Source organism: Beta vulgaris, chromosome 3 (assembly GCF_026745355.1).
Source record: "Beta vulgaris subsp. vulgaris cultivar EL10 chromosome 3, EL10.2, whole genome shotgun sequence".
Lineage (NCBI taxonomy): Eukaryota > Viridiplantae > Streptophyta > Magnoliopsida > Caryophyllales > Amaranthaceae > Beta > Beta vulgaris.
The window spans coordinates 20017921-20044911 of record NC_079204.1 but is presented as its reverse complement, the minus strand read 5'-3'; the positions used below and the strand labels follow the sequence as shown (position 1 = coordinate 20044911).

Below are 26991 nucleotides of genomic sequence, written 5' to 3'. Positions count from 1 at the left end.
TTAAACTTACTCTCTTCTTTTTTTACTATTTTTCAATTTCACATTTCTCTCAAAAACCCTCGTAATTGAAAACCCTTACAATTTATATATAGAAGATTGCTAATTTGGTACAATCGCAACAACAATAATCGCAGCAACAACAACAACAACATCTGAAACGACGTCGACGGTTCAGCTTCTCTCTCTCCTCTCATCTTCACGCCTCAACTTCTCTTCCTCTAACCCTCTCAATCACCTCTTAACCCAACATCGTCGACCGTTCGACAAGATATCAACGGCATCGACCGGCGGTTCGCCAGATGCAAACATCGACCATCGGTTCGCGAATTTGGGCATCAAGACTTTATAGTTCCTGGAATGCGTCTGGTCCTTCTCTCTGATCCTTCTAATGCGTCTGGTCTCTCTGGCCTCCTCGTTCTCCCGCAATCCTTCGGGTTCGTCTTCTCTATATCATCTCTCTCTCATGTTTCTTTGTTTTTGTTGTTGATTGTTTTTGTTTGATTTTTGATTTTTTAGGGCGATTTATTTGGGAGAGACGTTTTGTAGCTATATTAGTATTAATAAGGTCAGTTTTTGTTCCAGTTTCGAGGTTCGAGATATTATTATTAAGGTCAGTCATTGCTTTTTTTTTGTTTGTTGTTGTTAATTTTGTATACTAGAAATTTGATTTTGAGTGTAAAATGTTGCTTTTTTCTTGTTGTTTGGTGATTGAATTAATGAATGTGATAATCGGTGAATTTTGCTACATTACTACTAATAAGAGTTCAAGTTTCTGTTTCGTTGATTATGAGAGTAAATGTTGATGTTTTATTGTTTGGTGATTGAATGAATGTGATGATCAATAAATTTTGCTATGATCATATTGAAAATAGCTCCAGTTTCGAGGTGCAAGATACTTAGAAATTTGATTATGAAAGGTTAAATGTACGTTTGTTATTTTGTTATATTTTATCAGTTTGGAAATGATTTTCTGTCAATTTGACATAAAAATGCAAAAAAAATATTTTTTTTTGGGGTCCAAAAGGGCTGCGGTTTTGGGCTAAAACCGCAACCCTCTATGTTAAAAGGGTTGCGGTTTAGGCCCGAAACCGCAGTCCTTCCAAAACTGAAGGGTTGCGGTTTTGAGCCTAAATCGCAGCCCTTCACTTTTGCCGAAGGGCTGCTGGCCAAAAACGCAGCCCTTATGACTGTTTTGACCGCAACCCTTCCTTATTTTTCCACTAGTGTTAGTTACTTATTAGTTGGTTAGGAGAAAACTCAAGTATAAGAATAAGTGAAGATACTAGCATATTCTTTGTGCAATATCAAGGTACGTTATGTAGTTAGATGTTTTTGAAATGTGGTTTTATGTGGTAAATTTGTTTATTGATTTAAGTAGGGGTGTTCATAAAAAACCGAAACCGAAATACCATACCGAAATACCGAAAAACCGGTCTAAATGGGTGGTTACCGTACCAACAAAAAAAAGTTTGAACGGTACGGTTACCAAACCGAAAAAATTAGCGGTTAAACGGTACAGTTACGGTTATGATTTTTGAGTAAACGGTTAGTCGAAATACCGAAATCTTTTTTTTCTATTTAATTGTTGTGAAACATTTTCAAACAATTACATTAATTCTAATATTTGTTGCTAAGTTACAACAATTGGAGGAAGTATGTAATTATTTAGAAACTCTAGTACTAATATAAACACTGTAATTAGGAAATGAAGTGAAATTTTAGTGTTAGTTATGTTTTCCAATTGATTTATTATCCACTTTATAGTACATTTTATATTAGAGTATATATAATATTAAAATACATGCACAAAAAAATTGAAAATATATAAATGTACATTAAGTAAAACATAATAGTATAACTTAAACAACGGTGAATGGTTAACCGAAAAACCGTACCGAAAAAACAGTTAACCGCTTAGGCGGTAACTGGTTTAAACGGTTACGGTTCACAAAAAGAGCGTATCGAAACTTCCGGTTACCGAACTGAAATATTATTTCGGGACGGTTAACCACCCATGAACACCCCTAGATTTAAGGGTTGGATTGGTTTAGAAATTTGGTTAAAATGGTTACAATATTTTTTTTATTATTCACTCTTGGAAGTTAATGGAATGATTTTATCAATCATTTTTATATAAAAGTTTTCTTATCCTTTTTTTTGGGAAATTAAATTATTTTTATAAAGAAAAGTTTCATTACTTTTTATAAAATTTGAATGTTCAAAAGTTGTTTATGAGAAAAGCAGATTTATTCATGACTTACACGTCATATTATTATTCTTACCGCTTGATTTACATCAAAAAGGTTTTACTCATGACTTACAAGTCACATTATTATTATTAGCGTTTGATTAACATCAAGAAGGGCTTATTCTTCAAATTTCACTTACTGACAATTATTGTTACCCCTTGATATGGATCCATGATGGGATGACCAGTTTGGAGATGTGCACACTTAAAAAAAAGGGGAGATAAGAAGATGAATTATTTTCAAGATTATTTTTAATCCAAGTTATTGGGAAATAGTTTGTTCTTAAAGGTTATTCTTGAATCATTAGTTAAAGTGTTTGTAAATAGTTTATTTTTAAAGAGTTATTCTTGAATTATTAGTGATGAAGTTTTCGGAATTTGAATTGTTATGAACTAACAAATGTGTTACTTATCTATTGCATTTCGTATCAGTTTTTTACTAACGTGTATTTCATTTTTCTATTTTGCTTTGTTCTGTTTACCTTTTTGATAAGCAGTTTTGCAGGTTAATTTTAGATGTGCATGGGAGCATACTAGGAAGGGGATCTTCACCAAGATTAGGGTGTTTTTATTTAATTTGAGTATTGAGACAATATTTACTTTTATTAATAGAGAGTTATTATTATTATTTTTGGTTAAAGTCTTACACTGCAAGTTAATTAGTTAGTTACTAGTTGGTTGTGCAGAAAGCGTGTTAGTCACTTGGTGGTAATACTCCTAGTTTACTCAAATATTATTTACTAAATTATTTATTTAAAAGTGAGTAATTTGAGGGTGTTACAAGCTCACCATGTGCGCACAAGCCTCTGATTAACACAAGAATTTCCATCATCTTTGTCTTGCTCTCTCCAGTTTTTTTTCTTTTGATTTTCTCTCTCCCTCACCATTATTTTGTTCAGAGGAATCATTGCAATTTATCCCTCTCCCTCTTTTTCCTTACTTTTTGTCAGGAATTCTTTGATGAAAACCTGATTCGTATGCTAAATTAGGGTTCTTCCACAGTGTGGTGATTTTTGTTGGCTTTATATGGTGAAAAAATGGTTTTAATTGATTCATAGTGGTGTAGCTAGGGGTGTGCAGATAGGACCAAAATCTGAATTTTTTTGGATTGGGACCGGATCTAAATGATGGACTGTAATCTTTAATTATTTTAATTTTTTATTTAGATTTATACATATTTATAAATTTGATATATTTAAATTTAATAATTTTAACAACAATAATCTTAAAGTTAATAAAGAGTAGATTTTTAGCTTTTTAACTTTAAAGCTTTGACAAACCTTTAAACTATGTTTTCACTAAAAAAGTAGAAATTTCGGTCCATCGGTCCGGAAACCCGCAATCCTGATTTTTGGTGGACCGGGGAGCGGACCGTAATCCTCGGACCGGTCCGGTCCAACCCTATCCTTTGTACACCCCTAAGTGTAGCAGTGGTTGTGTAGTGGTTGTGCGTCAGTAGACTGGCCAGCAGAGGTAGGATGCAGGGGTATCGTGCTGCACTAGCAAGCGAGAGGGTGGCCAAGCTTCGATAAGTCGGTGGTAGGGAGGCAGACATTAGCGGTTTTAGAGCAGGGGAGGAGGTGGCAGGGTAGGGGAGTGGCGAGAGAGGGTGACAGTGCAGGGAAAGGGTGGCAAGGGTGATAGTTTCAAAAGTTTAGCTATTGTAACAGGTTAGGCGACATGCTAGGATCATTATTGTAAAACACCCCCAAAGTTGGGATCACTGTTGAATATTCAAAAGTTAGAATCTATTAAGGAATGGGAGTCATAGTTGAACCTGTTCTTGTCAATTGTTCATTCCCTAATTCATTATTTAGTTAAATCTTCAAAAGTAGTAGTACTTTTATTGAGATGATCAAATCAATCCGGTCCGAATATTTTGACCCTGTTCGACCCAATTTTTTTTGCTTCGAAATGAGTTTTGGACAAGTCAAAATTGACATTTTAGTGTAATCTTGATCCGAAAAGCCCACTATTCTTGGCTTGCAAGCCTTAGGTCCAAATTTTGGCCCGACTAATAAACATTTTTTTAAAGCCCGATCCGAACTCGGCCCGATCATAATCACCCCTAAATTATATTTTCAAGTCGTCATGGCACGGTTCCCTCCGAAAAAAAACGCCATGACCCATGGGAATTTTATAGAGTAGATTATTATCATCAATTCTTTTGTCAGAGGAAAGGGATTATTAATTCACTATTTAGTTAAACCCTCCCTAAAAGTGTCAAAAAGGTAGTAATTATATCTTCAAACTTGGCATCCTACTACAGTCTGACTCTTTACTTGTTTGTATCTTTATTTCCCAAGACACATGGCTGATGGCTCGCTCTTTATTTCCCCCTCGGCCCTCTCCCTTTATATATTCTGCGATTGCGAGTTGACGAATTGGTTACCCATAAAATAAAAAATTCTGTACAAAAAATTGAACCGATAAAAAAGAGAAAAGTGGGTTATATATGGAGAATCAGGCGCAAAAACAAGGTTGTTCATCGACAACTTCCGCAACCTGTAAGACGGCGGAGTTAGACGCTCCTCTCCACACTATTGGTTTCGAATTTGACGACTTATCACCTTCCTCTGTATCCGGCCATCTCTTCGTCACCCCTAAATGCTGCCAGGTTCATTTTTATTTATTTTCATAATATTTGCGCATATTATAAAGTACACCTTGGAGTGCAAGATAGATAGATCTATGTTATGTAAATCTCATTATTTACATCGTCTAGACCCCACCAGGAAATAGGCAAATTAAATGTTAAGTTTGTGCATTGGAAGTACTGTACGTATATTACTATTACTTGCCTCGAGTTTGTCGATTAATAAAATTAAAGTTAATATAATATGATTGGCAGCCGTTTAAGGTGTTGCACGGCGGAGTATCGGCGTTGATATCGGAGGCGCTAGCGAGTATAGGAGCGTATTTGGCTTGTGGGATGAAAAGAGTAGCGGGTATTCATTTGAGTATTGATCATATGAAGAGTGTTCAACTTGGTGATCTTGTTCTTGCTCAGGCTACGCCCCTCAGTTCTGGTCGCACCATTCAGGTATATGCTCTACTTGTCATCATTGTTTTATGCTTTATTTCATTTTTCAATGGAGTTTTTGTTGAGGACAATCTTTTTTATAACTTAGGAGACAATATATTCTTGTCATAAAGTAGGTGAGGAACTTGTACCAAGCACTCTTTTGGCTGTGTGATTCTGCAATACATTCTTGTTATATTTCACGGACTCTTAGGCAATTTTTTGAGAAGAAAAGATAGAGAGTAAAAAAAAAAGGGATCCTGTGAGAGGTGAGAGGAGAGAGATAGACAGAGTTTATTGTAAAAAAAAAAGTGTAGCAAGTAATGTGAAATTTCCCACAATGAAAATTGTAGTGAGTATTATGAAAGAGAGGAAAGTATTATATATCTGAAGTACTAAAAGTAGAATTTTGTGTTAATTTGGGAATGATTTTTCTAAACTACATTGGGAAGTCTGTTTTTTTTTTCACTTGTGGCTTGTTCTATGTTGTTCTTGTTCTGTCAAATCAGTTGTTGATATCCTGAATTCTTGGTTGATACTGAGGTGTTTGGTAATTGGAGGTTGGCAGTTAGTTCTTAGCTTTTTTCACTTGATAAAGTATGTTAATTTGCGATTTCCAAATGTGCTTAGGAGCATGAGCTATTGGTATTGGTTGTGGTATTGGTATTGGTATTGGTATTGGTATTGGTATTGGTATTGGTTTGGTATTGATTGTTTACCCGTATTTTTTTTGGATGTACTTTATTAGTTTATCCTTTTCTTTTGTTTCTATTTTTGGAAAAGATTTACTAACTTTTCATCACACATACATTCAACTTTAATATAAAATAATAGTTTTTCTTTCTTTCTATAACCCGCAACATTATTTCTCCTAAAACTCTGTGAAAAAAGGGGTAAACTAGTAAAGATTAGAGAAATTACAAATAAAAAAAAAAATACCAAAAGTAAAAGTCAATGTCGAAAGGTTATCTAGATGAAAAGCTGGTTTTTAAGCTATTAAAAATCGATTGGAAAATACATATTTTTGGTGGTTTGCGTACCTGAAGGCTGAAGAAGCTAAAAGGTAACTGAAAACTTAGAAAAAAAAAAAACATTTGTTGGGGAATATATTTATTATTTGTCAAGTGTTAGACTAGAATTTTTCATTCCGCCAGTTGGGTCTAGATATCGTAATTTATAGTTATTTAGAATTATAATTACTCGTGATTAGCGCATGTAGATGTTGATAATAGAATACTAGTGCATATTGGACTTTGGTTCCAATAGTTATAGATGTCAAATATTGACTATGATAGAATGATAGCAATTAGCCAATCAGTTTCATTTCGTTTGTAATTAGTCAAACTTGAAGATCTTCAAGAACTTGCTATGTTGATTTTCAAGTGTTGGTTTGGTAGCATAGCATCTTTGAACAGACTATAAATATTATTTTGTGATGTTAAACTAATTTTTATTTGATATCAAGATATTAAACTATTATTGATGCTAGAAAAAAGATAGGAAAAACGGATCAGAATACCCCCAACTTAGGACGGTCTGCTTTTAATACCCCCAACTTTGAATTATTTTTAAATATCCCCAACTTTGGGGGTGGTCCGCCAAAAATGCACCATTTACCTGTTATGACTGGATGAACTGGTAAACCAAAAACCCCACCCCCCTCTGTCACTAAGGAATTTTTGGGTTACTTGTAGCTGCGTTCAAGTGTGGCATCTAAGCTGGATTAAACAATAATGGAATGAGTATCGTTCATCTGTATATTATCTGGTCCTTTTAAGCTCGTAAGCTTGGAATTTGGTAGCGCGCTTCTAGCATTATTGTCATCTGTCTATTACTTAAGAGTTGTTGATTTGTTTTTTATTATTAGAAAATTAAGTCAGCTCAAGGGCTAACCCCTACAAGGCTACTAGCCTGTAGGAAATTCCAATACATTGGCTGATAAGACATGCATAGCATGTTAAGGAAATACTCCAGCATAATGTTGGGGGTAAGGATCGAACCCCTAACCTCAAGGGCCAAGTGGAAGCGCTCTACCCATTTGAGCTGACTTCTATCCTTACTTAAGAGTTGTTGATGATGATGCAAATGCAATTAATAGGTTAGGAAAATATGGAGAAAACTATTCCATTTAAAAGGTCTGAGTTAGAAAAAGAAAAGATGAGTGTTTGTTTATTTATTTAATATAGTTTGGGGGTTTGGTACAAAGGATGAGGAGTAATGTTTGAAGGAAAAATTGAAGAGTAGTCAAATATTGCAATCTCATAATAGATAACGTATAATATGGGTACTCATTAACTGCATGTGGTCATGCTTAAGGAGTCTAACTTTTTGGTTGATTGCTAGTATGACTTTAAGATCATGCTTGGTATGAGTTCTTATTAAAAGGGTTGAAAATGGAAATAATAAAGCAATCGTTATAAGTTGTTTAGTATGAGAGGTGGGGGTATGGTTTCAGTTTCTTAAGATTAACTATTTTGACCACATTATTATCTTCCTAAATCCTATGTAATACATTATGTTAATCCTATATTTATCATGTTTCCTTCCATTTATATTGGTCGATGCATTTGTTGTGGGCCTAATCTCCTATAGCTTTATCGTTCTCCACTGAAGAGTAGATACTTTGTCTCATAATGTGACAAAACTTGCTTTTGTTGACAAATATGATAAACTTCTAATAGGTAGATGTGTTAGACACAAGTTTTCATGTAACAAATATTGTTTGTGTATATAAAACATATTGTTTGTATATGTGAAAATATTGTTTGTGCAGATTTCCCTTATTTGTTATAGGAAACACAAGCAATATTTGTTACATACACAAGCAATATTTGTTACATACATAAGCAATATTTGTTACACGAAAACTTGGGTTAGATACATCTAACTGTTAAAATTTATCAAATCTCTCTATTGACTAATAGTCTAATAGTGGTGATAAAAATGATGCAATTGTTCACATGATTTTACATGAAAATTTTAAAAAAATTCTCAAAAGGAGGCTTTAGGTGACACTATATTCTCTGGCTGGTTGGTAGGTCCAATAAGTAGGATTTAGCCATGGTCCCAGTTCATTATCTGTAGTAGTTGATGAGATGGGATGATGCTTATCAAGTTGGTGTCATATGACGGGAGTTCTAAAACTAAAACTGGTGATTTCCTTTCTGACCCAGTCATTGGTGTAGCCCACCAATCTAAAATGAAATATGAAAAGGATATGCCTGTTGATTCACGGGAGTGAAATTGTCTCACAATAAACATGATGTTAATAGGGTTACTTTAACTTTGTGTAAAATCATCTCATGGAAGGCTTCTTAGGGGTTTAAGTTTGAGGATGGGTTGACGCCTCTTTTAGAGATTTGTTGGGAGTTTGTTGTCTTTAATGATCACTAGTTCTATTTGACATGTCATATTTTTATCATGTAACTAGTATTTTGGCCTATGCTATACTACAGATTAGTTATAATTATGAAATGTGAAAACTAAGCATAATTGAAAAATGAACGTTATGACATGATAAGTTGTTTAAACAAAAACATTTAAGGAATTGGGAGATTAGTAGTTGTGCAACACAGTATGCATGCCAATTGTGACATTTTAATAGGTGTAGGAAGAGGTTGTTCAAGCAGATGGATCGGGAGGTGTAATTAAAGATAACAACTTTAATGGAATTGACATAAAAGAATGTTATTACCATAATAAATGTGTTAGAGACAAAAATGAGATTGTCTATGTCTTTATAGTTAACTATAATATATAAGGCTTTATTATCTTTTATTTTGAAACACAAAATATTAAAAATGTACTTGATTGATGGTTAAACTCTCACAATTCATTTCAAACGTCATGTGTTCAATTCCTATAAGATTGAGAATGGACAGTGCCATGTGATTCTATTTCTTTGTAGGAATGTCTTTTCATATATTTGTATAGATGTTCATAAGTCTCGTCATGTTTTAAAGTGTTTGCAAATTTCTCCAAACGAAGATTATATTATTTGGTTGTATGGAGAGTCATGGGAGGCAATGTTGTAAACGAGTTTCGATTAAAAATTTACCATCTTAAAGAAGTCAAGACTTTACCAGCCATTTAGCAATATTCACTTGATAAAATGTTATTTGTTGGTTAATGACAGGTGTGGGAGGTAAGGTTATGGAAAGGCGATGCGAGCAGCATGAAGAACGAGTATCTGATATCGTCAGCTAGGGTTACACTTGTTTGCAACCTCCCTGTTCCCAACCACTTAAAAGATGCGTCTCAACCATTTCGGAAATATGCCAAATTATAAGTTTTCACACTGCCAAGAGTTGTATTAAAGAGTGCTGAAATTTTGCAATTTCTAATGCATTGCTCTATCATAGTCGTGTAAAGGGGGAAGGGATCGAGCAATACCTTCTGTAAAAGAGGTGTAGTTGAATTAATAGCAGGTGTGCACACATCTTACATTGCTAATTGGTACAAGATCAAGCAATCTTTTAGTGTCAAAGTCGGGTTTAGACTTTAGATTGTTTCTTTTGTTTATATTTTTCCCTTTTCTTTTTTCTGTGAGAAAAATTCGTGCGTGTATATTTCTGATTTTATATAATACATTACCTAGATGTTTGGATGAAAACTCAAGCACCCTTCTGGTGATGTTTTTATTTTATTTTATATTAATATATAACTAGTTTTTGAAGCACGTGAAGAACATATTATTTTTTTAATGTGGTTGAATCATATTCATGTCAGTGGGTGATAATAAATAAGATAAATGAATTATTTTCTCCATTTAATTTGGTTACATACAATTTCTTTTTTGTAATTTATTTGGGACATTTTTTCACATAAAGTATTAATGATTGACATTGAAAATAATAAAATTGTGTTAGTTAGGATTATCAAATTATAAGGTTATTTAGTAAACCTAAACTATAATTTTCTTTACATAGATTCTTGAAAAAGACGATCTCACATTAGTGTTAATGTGAGACCAGTTGATGTCATGCTAACATCACGTGCGTGCATCAAACCACATATTTTTGACTGAGAATAACAGCAGAATAGTTAAGAGCTTGCATCTATTAGTTATGGTAGTAAGATCATAACATTTCCCCTCAATTTATGTTTTTAGTTTCCTCTACCAACCCTCATTTCTCTATCCTATGCCCCTTTTCTCTACAAACTCTCATTTCTCTCTCATCCGCACTGCCATTTCCCTCTACTCCACCCAACTTCCATTTCTCTCTTTTGATGTTGTATATAATCAATCTGGAACGTAAAACCTACTTCTCTTTCTTTCTTTCTTTCTTTCTTTTTCTTTAACTTTTCCTTTTGAGCTAAAACACCAAAATTATCTATATTTGTTAGAGTTTAAACTTAATTGTTGCTAATTTTGTGTGAAATTGAGCTAAAGTAGGATAAATCAAATTTGAATTTAACCCTTTTCGAACATTTGAAGGTGTTCAACTAACATCCTTTTTTACATCTTCTTTAATTTTGATGATGAGAATTTGATTTTGCTTAGTTTAGTTTCTCCCACTTAAACAATGACATTGTTGCATCAAAGTCCCGTAAGTATATTCTTAATTCTCAGAGCTCATAGTTTCTGTAACACCCCCACGACTCCTCCTTTTATAAACTAGGAGAAATTGCGGGAGTTGTTATGCCACGCATGATAATACGTAAGGCTGATCAGATAATACAGCGGAAGTCTTTTAAGATAAACTGAAAATACTTTAATACAACGGAATAAGAAAGTATGTAAATGAATTACAAACTCCGAGACTATCCATACTAGTCCCATATTCAAAAGTCAAACCTTGACCCCATTGGTCAAGTAAAGTCAAATATAAAATTCAAGATAACTTAAATAAGAAAGTACTCGTGTACTAAAACTCCATCCGGATGCTTATGATTTCCATGCACATCAAGAACTTGTACCTGCAACTTCTTCTCTAAACTCTGCTCACCAAATGGATCATCACAGAGTTGTTGAGGAAAAACAACAACCAAAAGAAACAAAGAAACACATACATCAGCAACGCTGAGTACATAACACAACTAACTAATGCGAATAATAATGCATGCAATCCTCAATCACTTCGGCTTGCTCTTCTTACGACTCTACATGCGACAAACATATAACTGAACTTACTAAATACCTTCTTTTATTATTATTTGGCAATGAACGGGCACCGTCCTCCTCTTGGAGTCATACGGGCTACTATTACTTGTGTAAGAGATCCCACACCTCTTACTAAAGTTCCATGAACTTTAAATAACTTGACTCGAGAAATTTAAGCTTGTTAGTAATGAACGAGGGTGAGAGTGAGCCTCTAGACTCAACATCTCGGAGATAAAGAATACGAGTGACACCTAGTCCACTCAAAGATCTTGAAAATTGGAATTCCATAAACTTGCTTGATAAAATAAAAGCATTAGCATCGTCATGCTAAGCTATATGCAGGAGTATAGTTTCGCACTAACTCCCCCCTTATGTTCAATACTCATGGGGGATCCATCCCAAGAGTTTTATTGCCAAAGCCCATTATGTGAGACACAATCACAATAATACATCTAGCAAATAAATTAATTTCTTATCTTTCTTTAACAAGTGAATGCAACAAACACCATAATTAACTCAATTCTAAATTCTTTGAGACCTTGCTCATCTTATTACTTTAATGACTCCATGAGTCCTTTTTCTTACTTTCTTAAGGATCCATGATCCAATCAATTGAGTCATTGCTCAATGATTCAACTACTTGTGAGTCCTTGCTCAATAACTTTAACTTGTGAGACCTTGCTCAATAACTTGAAACTTGTGAGACCTTGCTCAACAAAATATACTTCTCATGAGACCTTGCTCGATAATATATAAACTTCTAATGAGACCATGCTCAATAAAATATATAACCTCAAATGAGACCATGCTCAATAAAATATTCATAGACAAGCCATAACTTCAAGAGTAACTTTAATAACTTTAATCATGCTCAAAAGCAATAATCAACAATCACATGCTTTTCAAATATAGGAATAACTCAAAAGTTCCATTCCTAATCTCCTTTCTAAGTTCTCAACATATACTCCAAACAATTTCAAGGCATAAGCCTCTCCTTACTCCTCATGCTCAATAGAATATATATATCCTTTGAAACTACTAAAGTCAAGGTCAAAGTGTATGTACCTTGATTACACAAAAATCAACAGTCAAAGTTTGACTGGCTTTAATTATTCTTGAAACCTACCAACAATAAAGTACTATTAATTAGTACTTCCAACAACAATTCAAAGCTACTAATAAATAAAAATCAGCATTTTAAATATAATAATAAAGCTGATTTTTCCTTACAAATGCTTTAAAAACTATTTTAAAGTCATAACTTGAAAACCTTTACTAGTAGGCAAAACCCACTACAAACAAACACTTAAAACTTTATAAAAACTACTAATTTACTTAATAAATTACTGCTGTAAATTATTAAAATAATAATAACAATTTCTTTTTTTTTTTTTTTTACAAGTGGTTCAAAAACCACAAATCTGAAAAACTAACCCAACCGGCGCCACCACAAGCACCACCCGCACCACCACTGACACGACGGTGGCAGCGGCGCTCGTGCCAGTCGCCGGTCACCTACTGCTGGCCGGCAGTGGCCGCTTCTCCCGACGGAGCTCGCCGGCGAACCACCACCGTGGTGGCCGGAATTCGCCAACAAAGAGAGGGGCGAGAAGAGAGAGAAAAATATGGAAGAAACCCCAAAATTTCAGAAAAATCATTACCTCTTTGCTTCCCTTTGATATTTGCAAGATCTTCCTATAAATTTCAAAAATAAAACTAGATTAGAAGCTAGAATTATTGAAGAGGATTACTTGAAAAACTTACTTGAGGAAAAACAAAGGTTTGAGAGGAAAAAACCACTTACTCTCTTTTTGAAAAATGGTGGCTAGTGAAGAAGATGGAAAAATGGGAAACTTTAGGTTTTCCCCTTTTTATAGTGGTAGTCATTTTGGGTAAAAGACTAAAATGCCCTTACTCATCAAATTGCCAAAATACATTTGATGATAAATTTCCAAAATAATCTTCCTACTAATATTAAAAAATACTTTCTTAAAAATACTAAAATACTTCTTTGTGGAATACTCAAATACTCTTTTGGTAAAATGACCAAAATACCCTTCTGCTCTTAAATACCGAAATTAAATAGCTTTAATAATTAACAATGATTAAACTATTTAATTTAATATCTTAAAAATATGGGGATTACAGTCTACCCCCTTAAAAGAATTTCGTCCCGAAACTTAAACAAAACCTCCTCTCTTAATTAACTTTCAACTTTGAAATTTATTAGCATTACGCCATATATAGTTCTTCTTAAGAAGTAGCCAAATAATACGCTACTAATAAACAGTAGCCAAATAATACGCTACTGAGTAAAACAAGTAGCCAAATAATACGCTACTGAGTAAAACAAGTAGCCAAATAGTACGCTACTGAATAAAACTTTTGCCTTGAATATTCAAACTATGAAATACTTACTTTGCTTGAAAAGTTTTTCCTTGAAAACTCTAAAAATGTGCACAAATGCAACAAATTCTTACTAATTTCTAGCAAAATGCGCGCACGCACTCTACCCCCTTAAAGGAGTTACGTCCCGGAACTCAACTCACCTAGTCGAAGAGCTCAGGATACTTCTTTCTCATCTCGTCTTCAGCCTCCCAGGTAGCCTCTTCGGTACGCTGGTTAGACCACAAAACCTTGAGTATCTTTATATCTTTATTTCTTGTACTCCTCACCTTAGAGTCCAAGATCTTTACTGGTCTCTCTTCAAAAGAAAGCGTCTCATCCACTTCTATAATCTCGGGATCTAATACGTGAGACTTATCGGGCACATATCTCTTTAGTTGGGATACATGGAACACATTATGCACCTTTCCCAAGTTATTTGGCAAATCTAAACGATAAGCCAATCTTCCAATTCTTTCAATAATGTCATAGGACCTATAAACTTCGGGCTAAGCTTTCCTTTTTGCCCAAAACGCATCACCCCTTTCATAGGTGACACCTTCAGTAAGACTTTCTCGCCTACTTGATATTCGCTATCTCTTCTATTCTGATCTGCATAGGCCTTTTGACGATCCTGGGCCGCCCTCATCTTCTCACGAATATATCTACTTGATTACGGTATCTTCAATCATTTGCGGTCCCAAAGTAACCGTCTCGCTAATATCGTTCCAGCACAATGGACTGCGACATTTTCGACCGTATAGAGCTTCAAAAGGAGCCATCTTAATGCTAGAATGGTAGCTATTGTTTATATGAGAATTCTATTAAAGCCAACATCTCATCCCAAGTCTTAGGGTAATCTAAGGCACACGCCCTCAACATATCCTCGAGAGTCTGAATGGTTCTTTCCGATTGACCATCAGTTGCTGGATGAAAAGCTGTACTCTTAAGCACATCGGTCCCAAAAGCTTTCTGTAATGCCTCCCAAAAATGAGATAAGAATCTTGAATCTCTATCAGACACAATAGTGGAAGGAACTCCATGATGCCTCACCACTTGGTCCACATATACTTTACCACATGTTCCATCGACCAATTGTCCTTCATTGGAACAAATTTTGCTACCTTAGTTAGTCTATCTACATCACCCACACTTTGGTGAATCCTTTCGCTGTCTTAGGAAGACCTACAACGAAATCCATTGCTATGTCATCCCATTTCCACTCAGGCACTGGTAACGGTTGAATCGTCCCTTGAGGTCTCTTGTGTTCGCTCTTCACCTTCTGACAAGTCAAACACCTAGCAACAAATTCAGCTACTTCTCTTTTCATATTGTTCCACCAGAACATTAGCTTCAAGTCCTTATATAATTTATCCCCTCCAGGGTGGATAGAATAAGTCGTGTTGTGCCCTTCTTTCATCACTTTTTCTTTCAACTCGGTGCAACTTGACGGTATGCACCATCTTCCATTGAATCGGACACTTCCATCATCATGGATACTAAATCCTTTGTCTTTTTCTCCTCGATGAGCTTCTTTATCTTCTCCATTTCCTCATTCCCTTCTTGAGCCTTTAAAATTTCTTCATTCAATTCTGACTGGATTGAAATGGCATTTAAGCATGCTTCCACTCCACTACTCCAACAACTTCAATGTTGAGCTTCCTAAACTCGTCACACAACTTCTCTGGAAGTACCAAAGTACTTAAACTATGGCTAGACTTACGACTTAACGCGTCGGCAACGACGTTTGCCTTTCCTTCATGGTATAAGATCTCAATGTCATAGTCATTCACCAACTCTAACCATCTTCTCTGTCTCATATTCAAATCCTTTTGAGTATACAAATACTTCAGACTCTTGTGATCTGTATACAATTCACCTTCACTCCATATAAGTAGTGTCGCCAAATCTTCAAAGCAAACACTATTGCGGCTAATTCTAGATCATGGGTTGGGTAATTCACTTCGTACGGTTTCAATTGCCTAGAAGCGTAGGCTATAACCTTTCGATTTTGCATCAACACACACCCTAAACCATTTTTCGAAGCGTCACTATATACCTCCAACTCAACATTTTCCTCTGGCAACGTCAAAATCGGAGCTGTAGTCAACAACTCCTTAAGCTTCTTAAAGGCTTTATCACACTCCTCGGTCCATATGAACTTCGTATCCTTCTTCATAAGACTAGTCATTGGTTTAGCTACCCTCGAAAATCCTTCACAAAACGTCTATAGTAGCCAGCTAGACCCAAGAAACTCCTTATATCAGTAACATTCCTAGGTTTAGGCCATTCGCTCACTGCGGTTATCTTCGACGGATCTACGGAAATTCCCTTCTTTGACACAATGTGGCCAAGAAATGCCACTTCTTCCATCCAAAATTCACACTTCGAGAACTTTGCGTAAAGCTGATTCTCCCTTAGTGTAGACAATACTGACCTCAAGTGCTCTTCATGCTCCTCCTTGTTCTTCGAGTAGATAAGGATATCATCGATGAATACGACTACAAATTTGTCCAAATACTCTCGAAACACTCTATTCATGAGGTCCATAAACATCGCTGGTGCATTGGTTAAACCAAATGGCATCACGGTGAACTCATAGTGACCATACCTCGTCCTAAAGGCAGTCTTTGGTATGTCCTTCTCCCCAATCTGCAATTGGTGATACCCTGACCTCAAGTCTATCTTCGAAAATATTCCTGCTCCTCTTAATTGATCGAATAGGTCATCAATCCTCGGTAACGGATACTTATTCTTAATAGTCACCTTGTTAAGATCTCTATAATCAATACATAGCCTCAAGCTTCCATCCTTCTTCTTTACGAAAAAACAGGCGCTCCCCATGGGGAATAACTAGGTCTAATGTACCCTTTCTCGAGTAATTCCTCTAGTTGCTTATTGAGCTCCTTCATCTCTGCTGGAGCCATTCTATAGGGTGCTTTTGATATAGGGGCAGTTCCAGGAACTAAGTCTATGGTGAATTCTAACTCCCTCTGAGGTGGCATTCCCGGTATATCTTCCGGAAATACGTCTGGAAACTCATTCACCACTTTCACATGCTCTATCTTAAGCTTCTCTTCTTCCAACCTCTGCACATTACACAAGAATAACGGAGCTCCCTTCTGCACTTGCTTCACCAAACTTAAGGCTGAAATGATCTTAATTCTACCTTCTTGTGGTTTAGTCTTGAAAGTCACCTTTTTCCCATTCTTATTCCTCAATCTCACTTTTTGTTCTCCACAAAGAATCTCGGCTTTATACTCCTTAAGCCAATCCATTCCTAAAATAATCTCCAAGTCTTCCAATGGAAACTCTATGAGGTTGGTTTCAAAGTCTACATCCCCAATTCTCACAAGGACGTTTTCATATACTCTTGAGCAAGTTACTACTTCCCCAGATGGTAACATAATAGGAATTTCAACATCTTAGGGTTTCCTAAGCCATATTGTGAAACAACTAACTTTGAAACAAACGAACTTCGGCTCCTGAATCAAATAAAGCTTTAACAAAAGTGGAATTAATAGAAACATTACCCGTAACTACGTCCTTGGACGTCTCAGCTTCTCTAGCACTTATGACATTCAATCTTGCCACTGCAGGCACACTAGGACCAGCTCCACTCAAAACAGTCTTGTTGTTCCCATTTTGCTTGTTCCCACCTTGATAGTTGTTGCCTCCTGATGGTTTCGATTACCCTGACCAAATTGGTTTCCGCTCTTGCCCTTGTCAGTCTTCAACTCAGGGTTCTTGGAGAAGCACTCATACTCTCGGTGACCCAATTTGTGGCAATAGTTACACTCCACCAGCTTTCCTTCACAATCCTTTCCAGGATGATTGTATGGGCACCTCTTGCAGAAATACACGCGTTCGTCTCCTTTCTTTCCCTTATTAGAACCATTTCCACCCTTCTGTGGTTGATATTGGCCTCCATTCCTTTGGCCATTAGATTGTCCTCCTTGGTGAAAGTTATTTTGAGGCTTGAACTTCTTGTCGTTCCTCTGGAAATTCTGACTAGGATTCTCCTTCCTCTTATTGTTCGAGCTCTCAACTCCAGCTTGTTTCAAATAAGAACCTAAATGAGCAGCTCTATCGTACACTTCCTCTAAGGTCCTGAAAGTTGAACCTCCTAGCCCAAGCTTCACCTCAAGACTAAGTCCAGTCTCGAACCTAATTGCCTTTCTTTCCTCAGTAGGTACTAACTCTGGAGCAAACTTCATCAATCCTACAAACTTCTCATAGTACTGCTCCACAGTCATGTCACCTTGCTTCAACTCATCAAACTCAGTGGCCTTTTGCCTCCTCAAGAAATTGGGATAAAATTTCTCCTTCATAGCTACTCCAAAAGCCTTCCAATCAAAGTCAGGCCTTGCCATTAACGTCTCCTTATGCTGCGACCACCAAAAGTCAGCTTCCTCCTTGAGGTAATATGCAGCTATAGCTACTTTCCTATTATCTGGACATTGATAGCATCGAATAGCTTCTCGAAATCCCTAACCCAGTTCTCAAGCTTAACAGGATCACCCTTCCCATCATAAGAAGGCGGTTTACTATCACTAACCCTCTTAAACCATCAACAGACTTCTTCTTGAAGGACCTCTTCTAGCTAAATTCGTAGTCACTCGGACTAAATTCCTCAGCTGAGCATCAATTCTAGCGTTTCTATCGGTCATTGATCTGCCAAAGAAAAAAAAAATTTGACTCAAAAATCGCTTATTGACCCTCAATATAGGTCAAAAATACTAAGCAAATGCCACGCTGACATTTAATTCGCAATCTCCTTTCTAAGGAACTTTTATACTAACTCTCTTACTAGAGTAGTAGATTAAAGCAAAACTAGCACTACTTTGTAGTCATACTACACCTTTCAGTCCAAACTGGACTCCATGCAAGTAGAAAATCCAATCACGTTGCAATCAAACACTTAGTCACATAAAACACATCAAAAGTGCTACTAGAACTTAGAGCACTTACTAATCTAAGACACATAAAGACTTAGTGGCTAATGCGACGCAATGTACATATGCTCTAAGACACATAAAGACTTAGTGACTAATGCGACGCAATGTACATATGCATATGCAATTCCCTTCCCCTTTTTGATATTTGACTTTGAAATACTTTTAAGTTCGAAAACTTTTGTAAAATAAGGTAATATAAACCTTGGAGCTCTGGTTACCACTTTGTAACACCCCCACGACTCCTCCTTTTATAAACTAGGAGAAATTGCGGGAGTTGTTATGCCACGCATGATAATACGTAAGGCTAATCAGATAATACAAAGGAAGTCTTTTAAGATAAACTGAAAATACTTTAATACAACGGAAATAAGAAAGTATGTAAATGAATTACAAACTCCGAGACTATCCCATACTAGTCCCATATTCAAAAGTCAAACCTTGACCCCATTGGTCAAGTAAAGTCAAATATAAAATTCAAGATAACTTAAATAAGAAAGTACTCGTGTACTAAAACTCCCATCCGGATGCTTATGATTTCCATGCACATCAAGAACTTGTACCTGCAACTTCTTCTCTAAACTCTGCTCACCAAATGGATCATCACAGAGTTGTTGAGGAAAAACAACAACCAAAAAAAACAAGAAACACATACATCAGCAACGCTGAGTACATAACACAACTAACTAATGCGAATAATAATGCATGCAATCCTCAATCACTTCGGCTTGCTCTTCTTACGACTCTACATGCGACAAACATATAACTGAACTTACTAAATACCTTCTTTTATTATTATTTGGCAATGAACGGGCACCGTCCTCCTCTTGGAGTCATACGGGCTACTATTACTTGTGTAAGAGATCCCACACCTCTTACTAAAGTTCCATGAACTTTAAATAACTTGACTCGAGAAATTTAAGCTTGTTAGTAATGAACGAGGGTGAGAGTGAGCCTCTAGACTCAACATCTCGGAGATAAAGAATACGAGTGACACCTAGTCCACTCAAAATCTTGAAATTGGAATTCCATAAACTTGCTTGATAAAATAAAAGCATTAGCATCGTCATGCTAAGCTATATGCAGGAGTATAGTTTCGCACTAACTCCCCCCTTATGTTCAATACTCATGGGGATCCATCCCAAGAGTTTTATTGCCAAAGCCCATTATGTGAGACACAATCACAATAATACATCTAGCAAATAAATTAATTTCTTATCTTTCTTTAACAAGTGAATGCAACAAACACCATAATTAACTCAATTCTAAATTCTTTGAGACCTTGCTCATCTTATTACTTTAATGACTCCATGAGTCCTTTTTCTTACTTTCTTAAGGATCCATGATCCAATCAATTGAGTCATTGCTCAATGATTCAACTACTTGTGAGTCCTTGCTCAATAACTTTAACTTGTGAGACCTTGCTCAATAACTTGAAAACTTGTGAGACCTTGCTCAACAAAATATAGCTTCTCATGAGACCTTGCTCGATAATATATAAAACTTCTAATGAGACCATGCTCAATAAAATATATAACCTCAAATGAGACCATGCTCAATAAAATATTCATAGACAAGCCATAACTTCAAGAGTAACTTTAATAACTTTAATCATGCTCAAAAGCAATAATCAACAATCACATGCTTTTCAAATATAGGAATAACTCAAAAGTTCCATTCCTAATCTCCTTTCTAAGTTCTCAACATATACTCAAACAATTTCAAGGCATAAGCCTCTCCTTACTCCTCATGCTCAATAGAATATATATATCCTTTGAAACTACTAAAGTCAAGGTCAAAGTGTATGTACCTTGATTACACAAAAATCAACAGTCAAAGTTTGACTGGCTTTAATTATTCTTGAAACCTACCAACAATAAAGTACTATTAATTAGTACTTCCAACAACAATTCAAAGCTACTAATAATAAAAATCAGCATTTTAAATATAATAATAAAGCTGATTTTTCCTTACAAATGCTTTAAAAACTATTTTAAAGTCATAACTTGAAAACCTTTACTAGTAGGCAAAACCCACTACAAACTACACTTAAAACTTTATAAAAACTACTAATTTACTTAATAATTACTGCTGTAAATTATTAAATAATAATAACAATTTCTTTTTTTTTTTTTTTACAAGTGGTTCAAAAACCACAAATCTGAAAAACTAACCCAACAGGCGCCACCACAAGCACCACCCGCACCACCACTGACGCGACGGTGGCAGCGGCGCTCGTGCCCAGTCGCCGGTCACCTACTGCTGGCCGGCAGTGGCCGCTTCTCCCGACGGAGCTCGCCGGCGAACCACCACCGTGGTGGCCGGAATTCGCCAACAAAGAGAGGGGCGAGAAGAGAGAGAAAAATATGGAAGAAACCCCAAAAATTTCAGAAAAATCATTACCTCTTTGCTTCCCTTTGATATTTGCAAGATCTTCCTATAAATTTCAAAAATAAAACTAGATTAGAAGCTAGAATTATTGAAGAGGATTACTTGAAAAACTTACTTGAGGAAGAACAAAGGTTTGAGAGGAAAAAACCCACTTACTCCTTTTTGAAAAATGGTGGCTAGTGAAGAAGATGGAAAAAGATGGGAAACTTTAGGTTTTCCCCTTTTTATAGTGGTAGTCATTTTGGGTAAAAGACTAAAATGCCCTTACTCATCAAATTGCCAAAATACATTTGATGATAAATTTCCAAAATAATCTTCCTACTAATATTAACAAAATACTTTCTTGAAAATACTAAAATACTTCTTTGTGGAATACTCAAATACTCTTTTGGTAAAATGACCAAAATACCCTTCTGCTCTTAAATACCGAAATTAAATAGCTTTAATAATTAACAATGATTAAAACTATTTAATTTAATATCTTAAAAATATGGGGGATTACAGTTTCCCTCTATCAATAGGTCTAAACTCTAATGTATCTCTTATTACGACTTATGATTTTCTGATAGTCATTTACAATTTTAGTCATAATATATGTTGGGTAAATAGTTATGATTTTTAGGTAATTAATTATCATTTCTAGGTAAATAGTTATGGTTGTGGGTAAATAGTTATATTTATAAGGTTAATAGTTATAATTTTTTGTTAAAAGTAATTGTATATATGTTATTGGTTATAGTTTTCATGTTATTAGTTAGATTTTGGGTAAATTGTTATATTTTTAAGGTTAGTACACTACAAAAAAAACTACATATAGAGGCAATCCAAAATTGCTTCTAAATATATATTTGTAGCCTCTAATGGTGTTTAGAAACAATTTTTTGGTTGCCTCTAATTAGTCCGTCGCTAATTATAGGTTGCCCCTAATGCCATGTTTTAGAGGCAGACAAGTTATGGTGTTGCTAAAGACTCTTATGTTTAGAGACAACCATATGCTTGTCGCTAATTATAAGTTGCCCCTAATCCCACGTTTTAGAGGCAGACAAATTATGGTATCTGCTAAAATTAAGTTTAGAGGCAAACATATGACTGTTGCTAATTATAGGTTGCCCCTAATGCGTCATTTAGAGGCAGACAAGTTATGGTGCGGCTAAAGACTGATATGTTTAGAGGCAACCATATGTCTGTCGCTAATAATAAGTTGCCCCTAATGCCACCTTTTGAGGCACACAAGTTACAGTTCTGCTAAAGCCTCTTACGTTTAGAGGCAACCATATGTCTGTCGCTAATTATAGGTTGCCCCTAATGCCACCTTTTTGGGGCACACAAGTTATATTGCTGATAAGACCACTTATATTTAGAGGCACCATAAATCCATCTCTAATTATATGTTGCCTCTAATGCAACCATAAGTTAGTCGCTAAAGGATGTTTTTAGGTGCAACTTTTGACATTTTTGTTAAAACTATTAGGGGCAACTACATATTTTACAGTTTACGATTTATGAATTGATACATATATATGCTATATTAATACTAAAAGTAAACAAACAAAACAATTTAATGAATCGATAAAAAGCTACTATATAGATAAAAAATAATTGTCATTTATATAAACACCTTAATCAACTAGCATGTCTAGTTAGTTGGTTGTTCACAATTGTTACAGTAAAAAGAAATTGGAAACTACAAGAGAGAAAAAAAAAAGATATCTAATAGTTTGAATAGTGTCATTCCATTTTTCAATTGCCTCATTCTTTGTTAGTGTCATGCTATTTTCTTCCTCATATTATTCTTCAATTGTTTGAATAGTTGGATTCCGCAAGCACCTGCAACACATGCATATAGTAAATATTAGTTTAATAACAAATATTAGTTTAACAAAGCTGTAATAACTTGTACAAAAATTGGCTTAACTGGTAGTAGTAGCACGCAATGGCACGACAACTTGCACCGAAAACAACTAAAAAGCATAGCAACCGCTGCAATAACACAAGATTAAGTACATGAACAACAATGATCGTGCAAAAACAAACATGAGCAAGTCAGCAGCACAAACCTTTCCATATTGACTAAAAATACTTATTTAACAGCATCAAAGCCACAACTAGAAGGATTCAAGTAGCAATTTTATTCACCATTATTTACAACCGTTATAGTAACTATAAATATCTATTCATGATATCTTGAATTTTGAACTTCATTAAAATAATTAGAAACTTACATGAAAACCACCTTATTTTCCTTAATTTGACAGCTCCAATATGATACCATGAACAAATATCTGCACCAAAAGATTGAAAAAAAGAAAAGACATTTGTTACCCAAAGATAAGATCAAAAAAATTTAACATCATAAATGCATATAAGATAAGCATAACTCTATACCACTTAATCTAACAGTGGAAACCTGTTTTTATACTCTATACCAAAATCACATAGCAAAATTAGAGAACTAATGTAATACCCCATATTTTTAGTATTTATTTAAATAATAAAATATTTATTTTATATTTATTTTCTAAAATAAATATTTTAAGCAAAGGGTATTTTAGTATTTTCAATGATTTTTAATTATTTTGGCGGGAATATGGCCAACCAAAATTGAATTTGTTAAGCTTTTGGTATTAAATCCTAGTCAAAAAATTTCAGAAAACCAAAAAAAAAAAAAAAAAAAAAAAATTTTTTTTTAAGGGCCATATATTCCTACGGGGATTTATGGTGATTGGAGGAAGTTTTGTTTTCCTATAACTTCCAAATTTATGATGGATGTTACAAATCTTGGTTTAATCCCCTAATTTATGGTGAAGGTTATAAACTATTTAATTTTTGAAATTAAGTTCTACCTATTCTACTCCTATAAATACCCCACACCTTTAGTCATCTTTTCCACACAAAAACTTTGAAGAATCTATAATTTCTTACTTCATAGTTCTTCTTTCTCTTCCTATGTATTCTAGTTTTATATTTCTTATTCAAGTTTCAATTTTCTTTTGTTTAAGAAAAATATTTTCATATTTCTTACTCAAAAATATTATGCTCATGATAGATCATTCATGTTTAAATTCATGATTAAGTTCATGTGGTAGATTGCTTGTTGGTTGGCTATGAGAAAGCTCAAGTACAAGAATAAATGAAGATACTAGTATTAGTTTGTGCAAGATCAAGGTACGTTGTGTAGCTAGATCTTTTAAAATGTGGTTTATATGACAAAGTTGTTTATTGATTTTATAATGGTTGGATTGGTTTAGAAATTTGGTTTGAAATGGTTAAAATATTTTATTATTCACTCTTGAAAGTGAAAAGAAGGAATGATTTTATCAATCATTTTCATATATAGAAGTTTTGTTATTCTTTTCGGAAAAATTAAATTATTTTTACAAGGAAAGGTTGATTGGTTTTTATGAACTTTGAATGTTCAAAAAGTTATTTATGAGGAAAGGAGGTTTATTCATGACTTACAAGTCATATTATTATTATTTCCGCTTGATTAATATCAAGAGATTCAAAGTCCACTTGTTGGCAATTATAGTTACCCCTTGATATAGCTCCGTGATGGGATGACTAGCTTGGGGGGTGTGCACACTTAGCAAAATAGAAGGGGTGATAAGAAGAGGAATTGTTTTCAGGATTATTTTTAATCCAAGTGGTTTGGAAAGAGTTTGTTCTTAAAAGTTATTCTTGAATTATTATTCAAGTGTTTGGAAAGAGTTTGTTCTTAAAAGGTTATTCTTGAATTATTATTCAAGTGTTTGGAAAGAGTTTGTTCTTTTTCTTGAATTATTATTAAGTGTTTGAAAATAGTTAATTCTTAAAGAGTTATTCTTGAATTATTGGTGATGGAGTTTTCGAAACGAAAAAATTATTATGAACTAACAAATGTGTTACTTATCTAGTACATTTCATACTCAGTTTATACTGACGCGTATTTCCTTTTTCCTATTTGGCTTTGCCCTGTTTACCTTTTTGGTAAGCAGATTTGCAGGTGAATTTTGGATGTGCATGAGAGCATACTAGGAACGGGATCTTCACCTAGATTAGAGTGTTTCATTTATTTTGAGTATTGAGACAATATTTACTTTTATTAATAAAAAAGTATTATTATTATTTTTGGTTAAAGTCTTCCGTTGCAAGTTATTTTGGTTAGCTAGTAGTTGGTTGCTGAAAGCGTGTTAGTCACGTGGCGGTAATACTCCTAAATTACTCAAATATTATTTATTAAATTATTTATTTAAAAGTGAGTAATTTGGGGGTGTTACAAAGTGGTATCAGTTTTTCAGGTTGTAAAAAGATCAAAGTTGAACATTAAAATTGATGGGTAGACATAAGATAGGCATATAGAGTTTCGCATTTGCATTATAAATTATTTATGTTAAGTTTAATTGTTTTCTTTTTGACGATTTGTATAGACGATGCATCTTGCTAGTACCACAAAAATGTATATACTTCCTCCGTTTCAAAATAGATGGTACATTGTGATTAAAACGGACTCCTAGGCAAAATTTCATAAGTATGTTTAAGTAGTATAAAGGGAGGTAGATTAATTCTAGTGGTCCCATGTGAAGAGGAGGGAGAAAGAAAAAGTTGGGGACCACATGTATTAATTAAGTAAAATGGTAAAAGTGTAAGGCAAAAGTTACTCAATAAGGAAAAAAAAAACAATGTATCATCTATTTTGAAACACCCATAAATAGACAATGTATCATCTATTTTGAAACGGAGGAAGTATATTTATTTATTTTTTATTTGGAAAGATAAAGGGTGTAGACATGTTGGGGTGACAAGCTCTGTCTAGGATTAGGAAGGCTCTCCCCGACGCTGTGGGTAACTTCCTTACCTGGGAGCTATAATCACCTTGGCTATTCTATATCTCGAAATCAAGTACACTTTAAAATTTTTGAAATAAATATTTTAAGCCATAGTGGTGCATTTAGTACAAATTTTGGATCATATTTTTTTAGTTAACATATATTAATATTACTTTTATGATGTTGTTGTAATATTTCTTTTTTTTTTTTTTTTTTTTTTTTTTTTTTTTTTGCTTTTATATGATTGTTGTTGGAAGTTGAGGAAAAAGTTTATGTTATTCCCTATGTATGGGATAAGCAAGGAGTTATGCTGCATTGGCGAGCAAATAGTAGTACTATATGTATTTTTTTTTTACCTCTCGAAAATACTCAGGCCAGTCTGATTATATGGCCATTAATGAGTTGGAGAATGTTATATAGACAGAATACGTACCAGAGTTTGAAGTCTTCAGTAACCTAGACATAAATAGTTTTGTTTTGGCCATGAAGCGGCCTAATTGTCTTAAGAATATTTTGATACACTCAAATATTCTAGTAGTTGTTATGTATAACAGTATAAGGCCTAATATTTGGCCATGATATATGAAATATGTGATTGCTATGTTTTGAATTAGTTATACTTACGTGCTTATTGAATTGTTTGGTAGTTAGACAACTATTCTATGAATGTTGGTTGAAATTTATCCTCAAACACCCTTATATCTAGAAAAATGGCAGAAAGAAGGAGAAGGAGTATAAGTTCTATGGTTAGTAGGGTAGCAAAGATGCCTGAAAATGTCATTCAGGTGATAGATGATCAAGAAATCAAGTAGAGTGAAAAGTTTTCGTGAGGTCAGCAGTCAAACCTTCGACTTACTATGGGAAAGAAGACCCAACTGGCTTAGAAAACTAGATATGAGAATTCGATAAGCTTTTTAATGCTATAATGTAACCTGAAAACCTCAGGGTTAATAATGTTGTTTATTATTTGAGAGATGTGGCAGACCTATGGTGGAAACAAAGGAAAGATGATCCTTTAGAGGATCCGAACTTTGGGTGGAACGAGTTTAAAGATGCCTTGAGGACTAAGTTTTATCCTTCGT

The 26991-nt window shown here is 34.5% G+C and overlaps 2 protein-coding genes and 2 long non-coding RNA genes across 5 annotated transcripts; 2 read left to right on the top strand and 2 right to left on the bottom strand.

The window, feature by feature from the left end:
• Positions 1–4485: 4485 nt before the first annotated feature.
• LOC104906931 (hypothetical protein) lies at positions 4486–9945 on the top strand. The gene is made up of 3 exons (XM_010695762.4): positions 4486–4865; positions 5100–5291; positions 9406–9945. The coding sequence occupies exons 1-3, from the start codon at positions 4704–4706 to the stop codon at positions 9556–9558; spliced, it is 507 nt and encodes a 168-aa protein (XP_010694064.2). The 5' UTR covers positions 4486–4703; the 3' UTR covers positions 9559–9945.
• A 1099-nt stretch (positions 9946–11044) lies between these two features.
• LOC125495546 (uncharacterized) lies at positions 11045–18201 on the bottom strand. 2 transcript variants are annotated; one of them, XR_008968769.1, is made up of 4 exons: positions 13923–14231; positions 13035–13068; positions 12439–12495; positions 11045–11210 (listed from the first exon to the last, which is right to left on the bottom strand). XR_008968769.1 is itself a non-coding variant. In XM_057393657.1 (4 exons), exon 1 carries the CDS (start codon positions 18129–18131, stop codon positions 17379–17381), a length of 753 nt encoding a protein of 250 aa, XP_057249640.1. In that variant the 5' UTR covers positions 18132–18201; the 3' UTR covers positions 11045–11210; positions 12439–12495; positions 13035–13068; positions 17292–17378. The 2 variants fall into 2 exon arrangements, 1 of the variants encoding a protein (XP_057249640.1); XM_057393657.1 differs by lacking the exon at positions 13923–14231 and adding an exon at positions 17292–18201.
• An 831-nt stretch (positions 18202–19032) lies between these two features.
• Positions 19033–21505, bottom strand: LOC130590902 (uncharacterized). The gene is made up of 4 exons (XR_008968770.1): positions 21261–21505; positions 21117–21150; positions 20524–20580; positions 19033–19297 (listed from the first exon to the last, which is right to left on the bottom strand). It is a non-coding gene; the product is annotated as an uncharacterized LOC130590902 (long non-coding RNA).
• Positions 21506–23840: 2335 nt separating this feature from the next.
• Positions 23841–25220, top strand: LOC130590901 (uncharacterized). The gene is made up of 2 exons (XR_008968768.1): positions 23841–24269; positions 25079–25220. It is a non-coding gene; the product is annotated as an uncharacterized LOC130590901 (long non-coding RNA).
• Positions 25221–26991: the final 1771 nt, after the last annotated feature.

Bases quoted from the DNA above. Each gene is read 5' to 3' on its own strand.
- LOC104906931 (XM_010695762.4), top strand. From the start codon at position 4,704: ATGGAGAATCAGGCGCAAAAACAAGGTTGTTCATCGACAACTTCCGCA. The intron at 4,866-5,099 runs GTTCATTTTTAT...TATGATTGGCAG, and splicing joins TCACCCCTAAATGCTGCCAG to CCGTTTAAGGTGTTGCACGG. The intron at 5,292-9,405 runs GTATATGCTCTA...GGTTAATGACAG, and splicing joins GTTCTGGTCGCACCATTCAG to GTGTGGGAGGTAAGGTTATG.
- LOC125495546 (XM_057393657.1), bottom strand. From the start codon at position 18,131: ATGGCAAGGCCTGACTTTGATTGGAAGGCTTTTGGAGTAGCTATGAAG.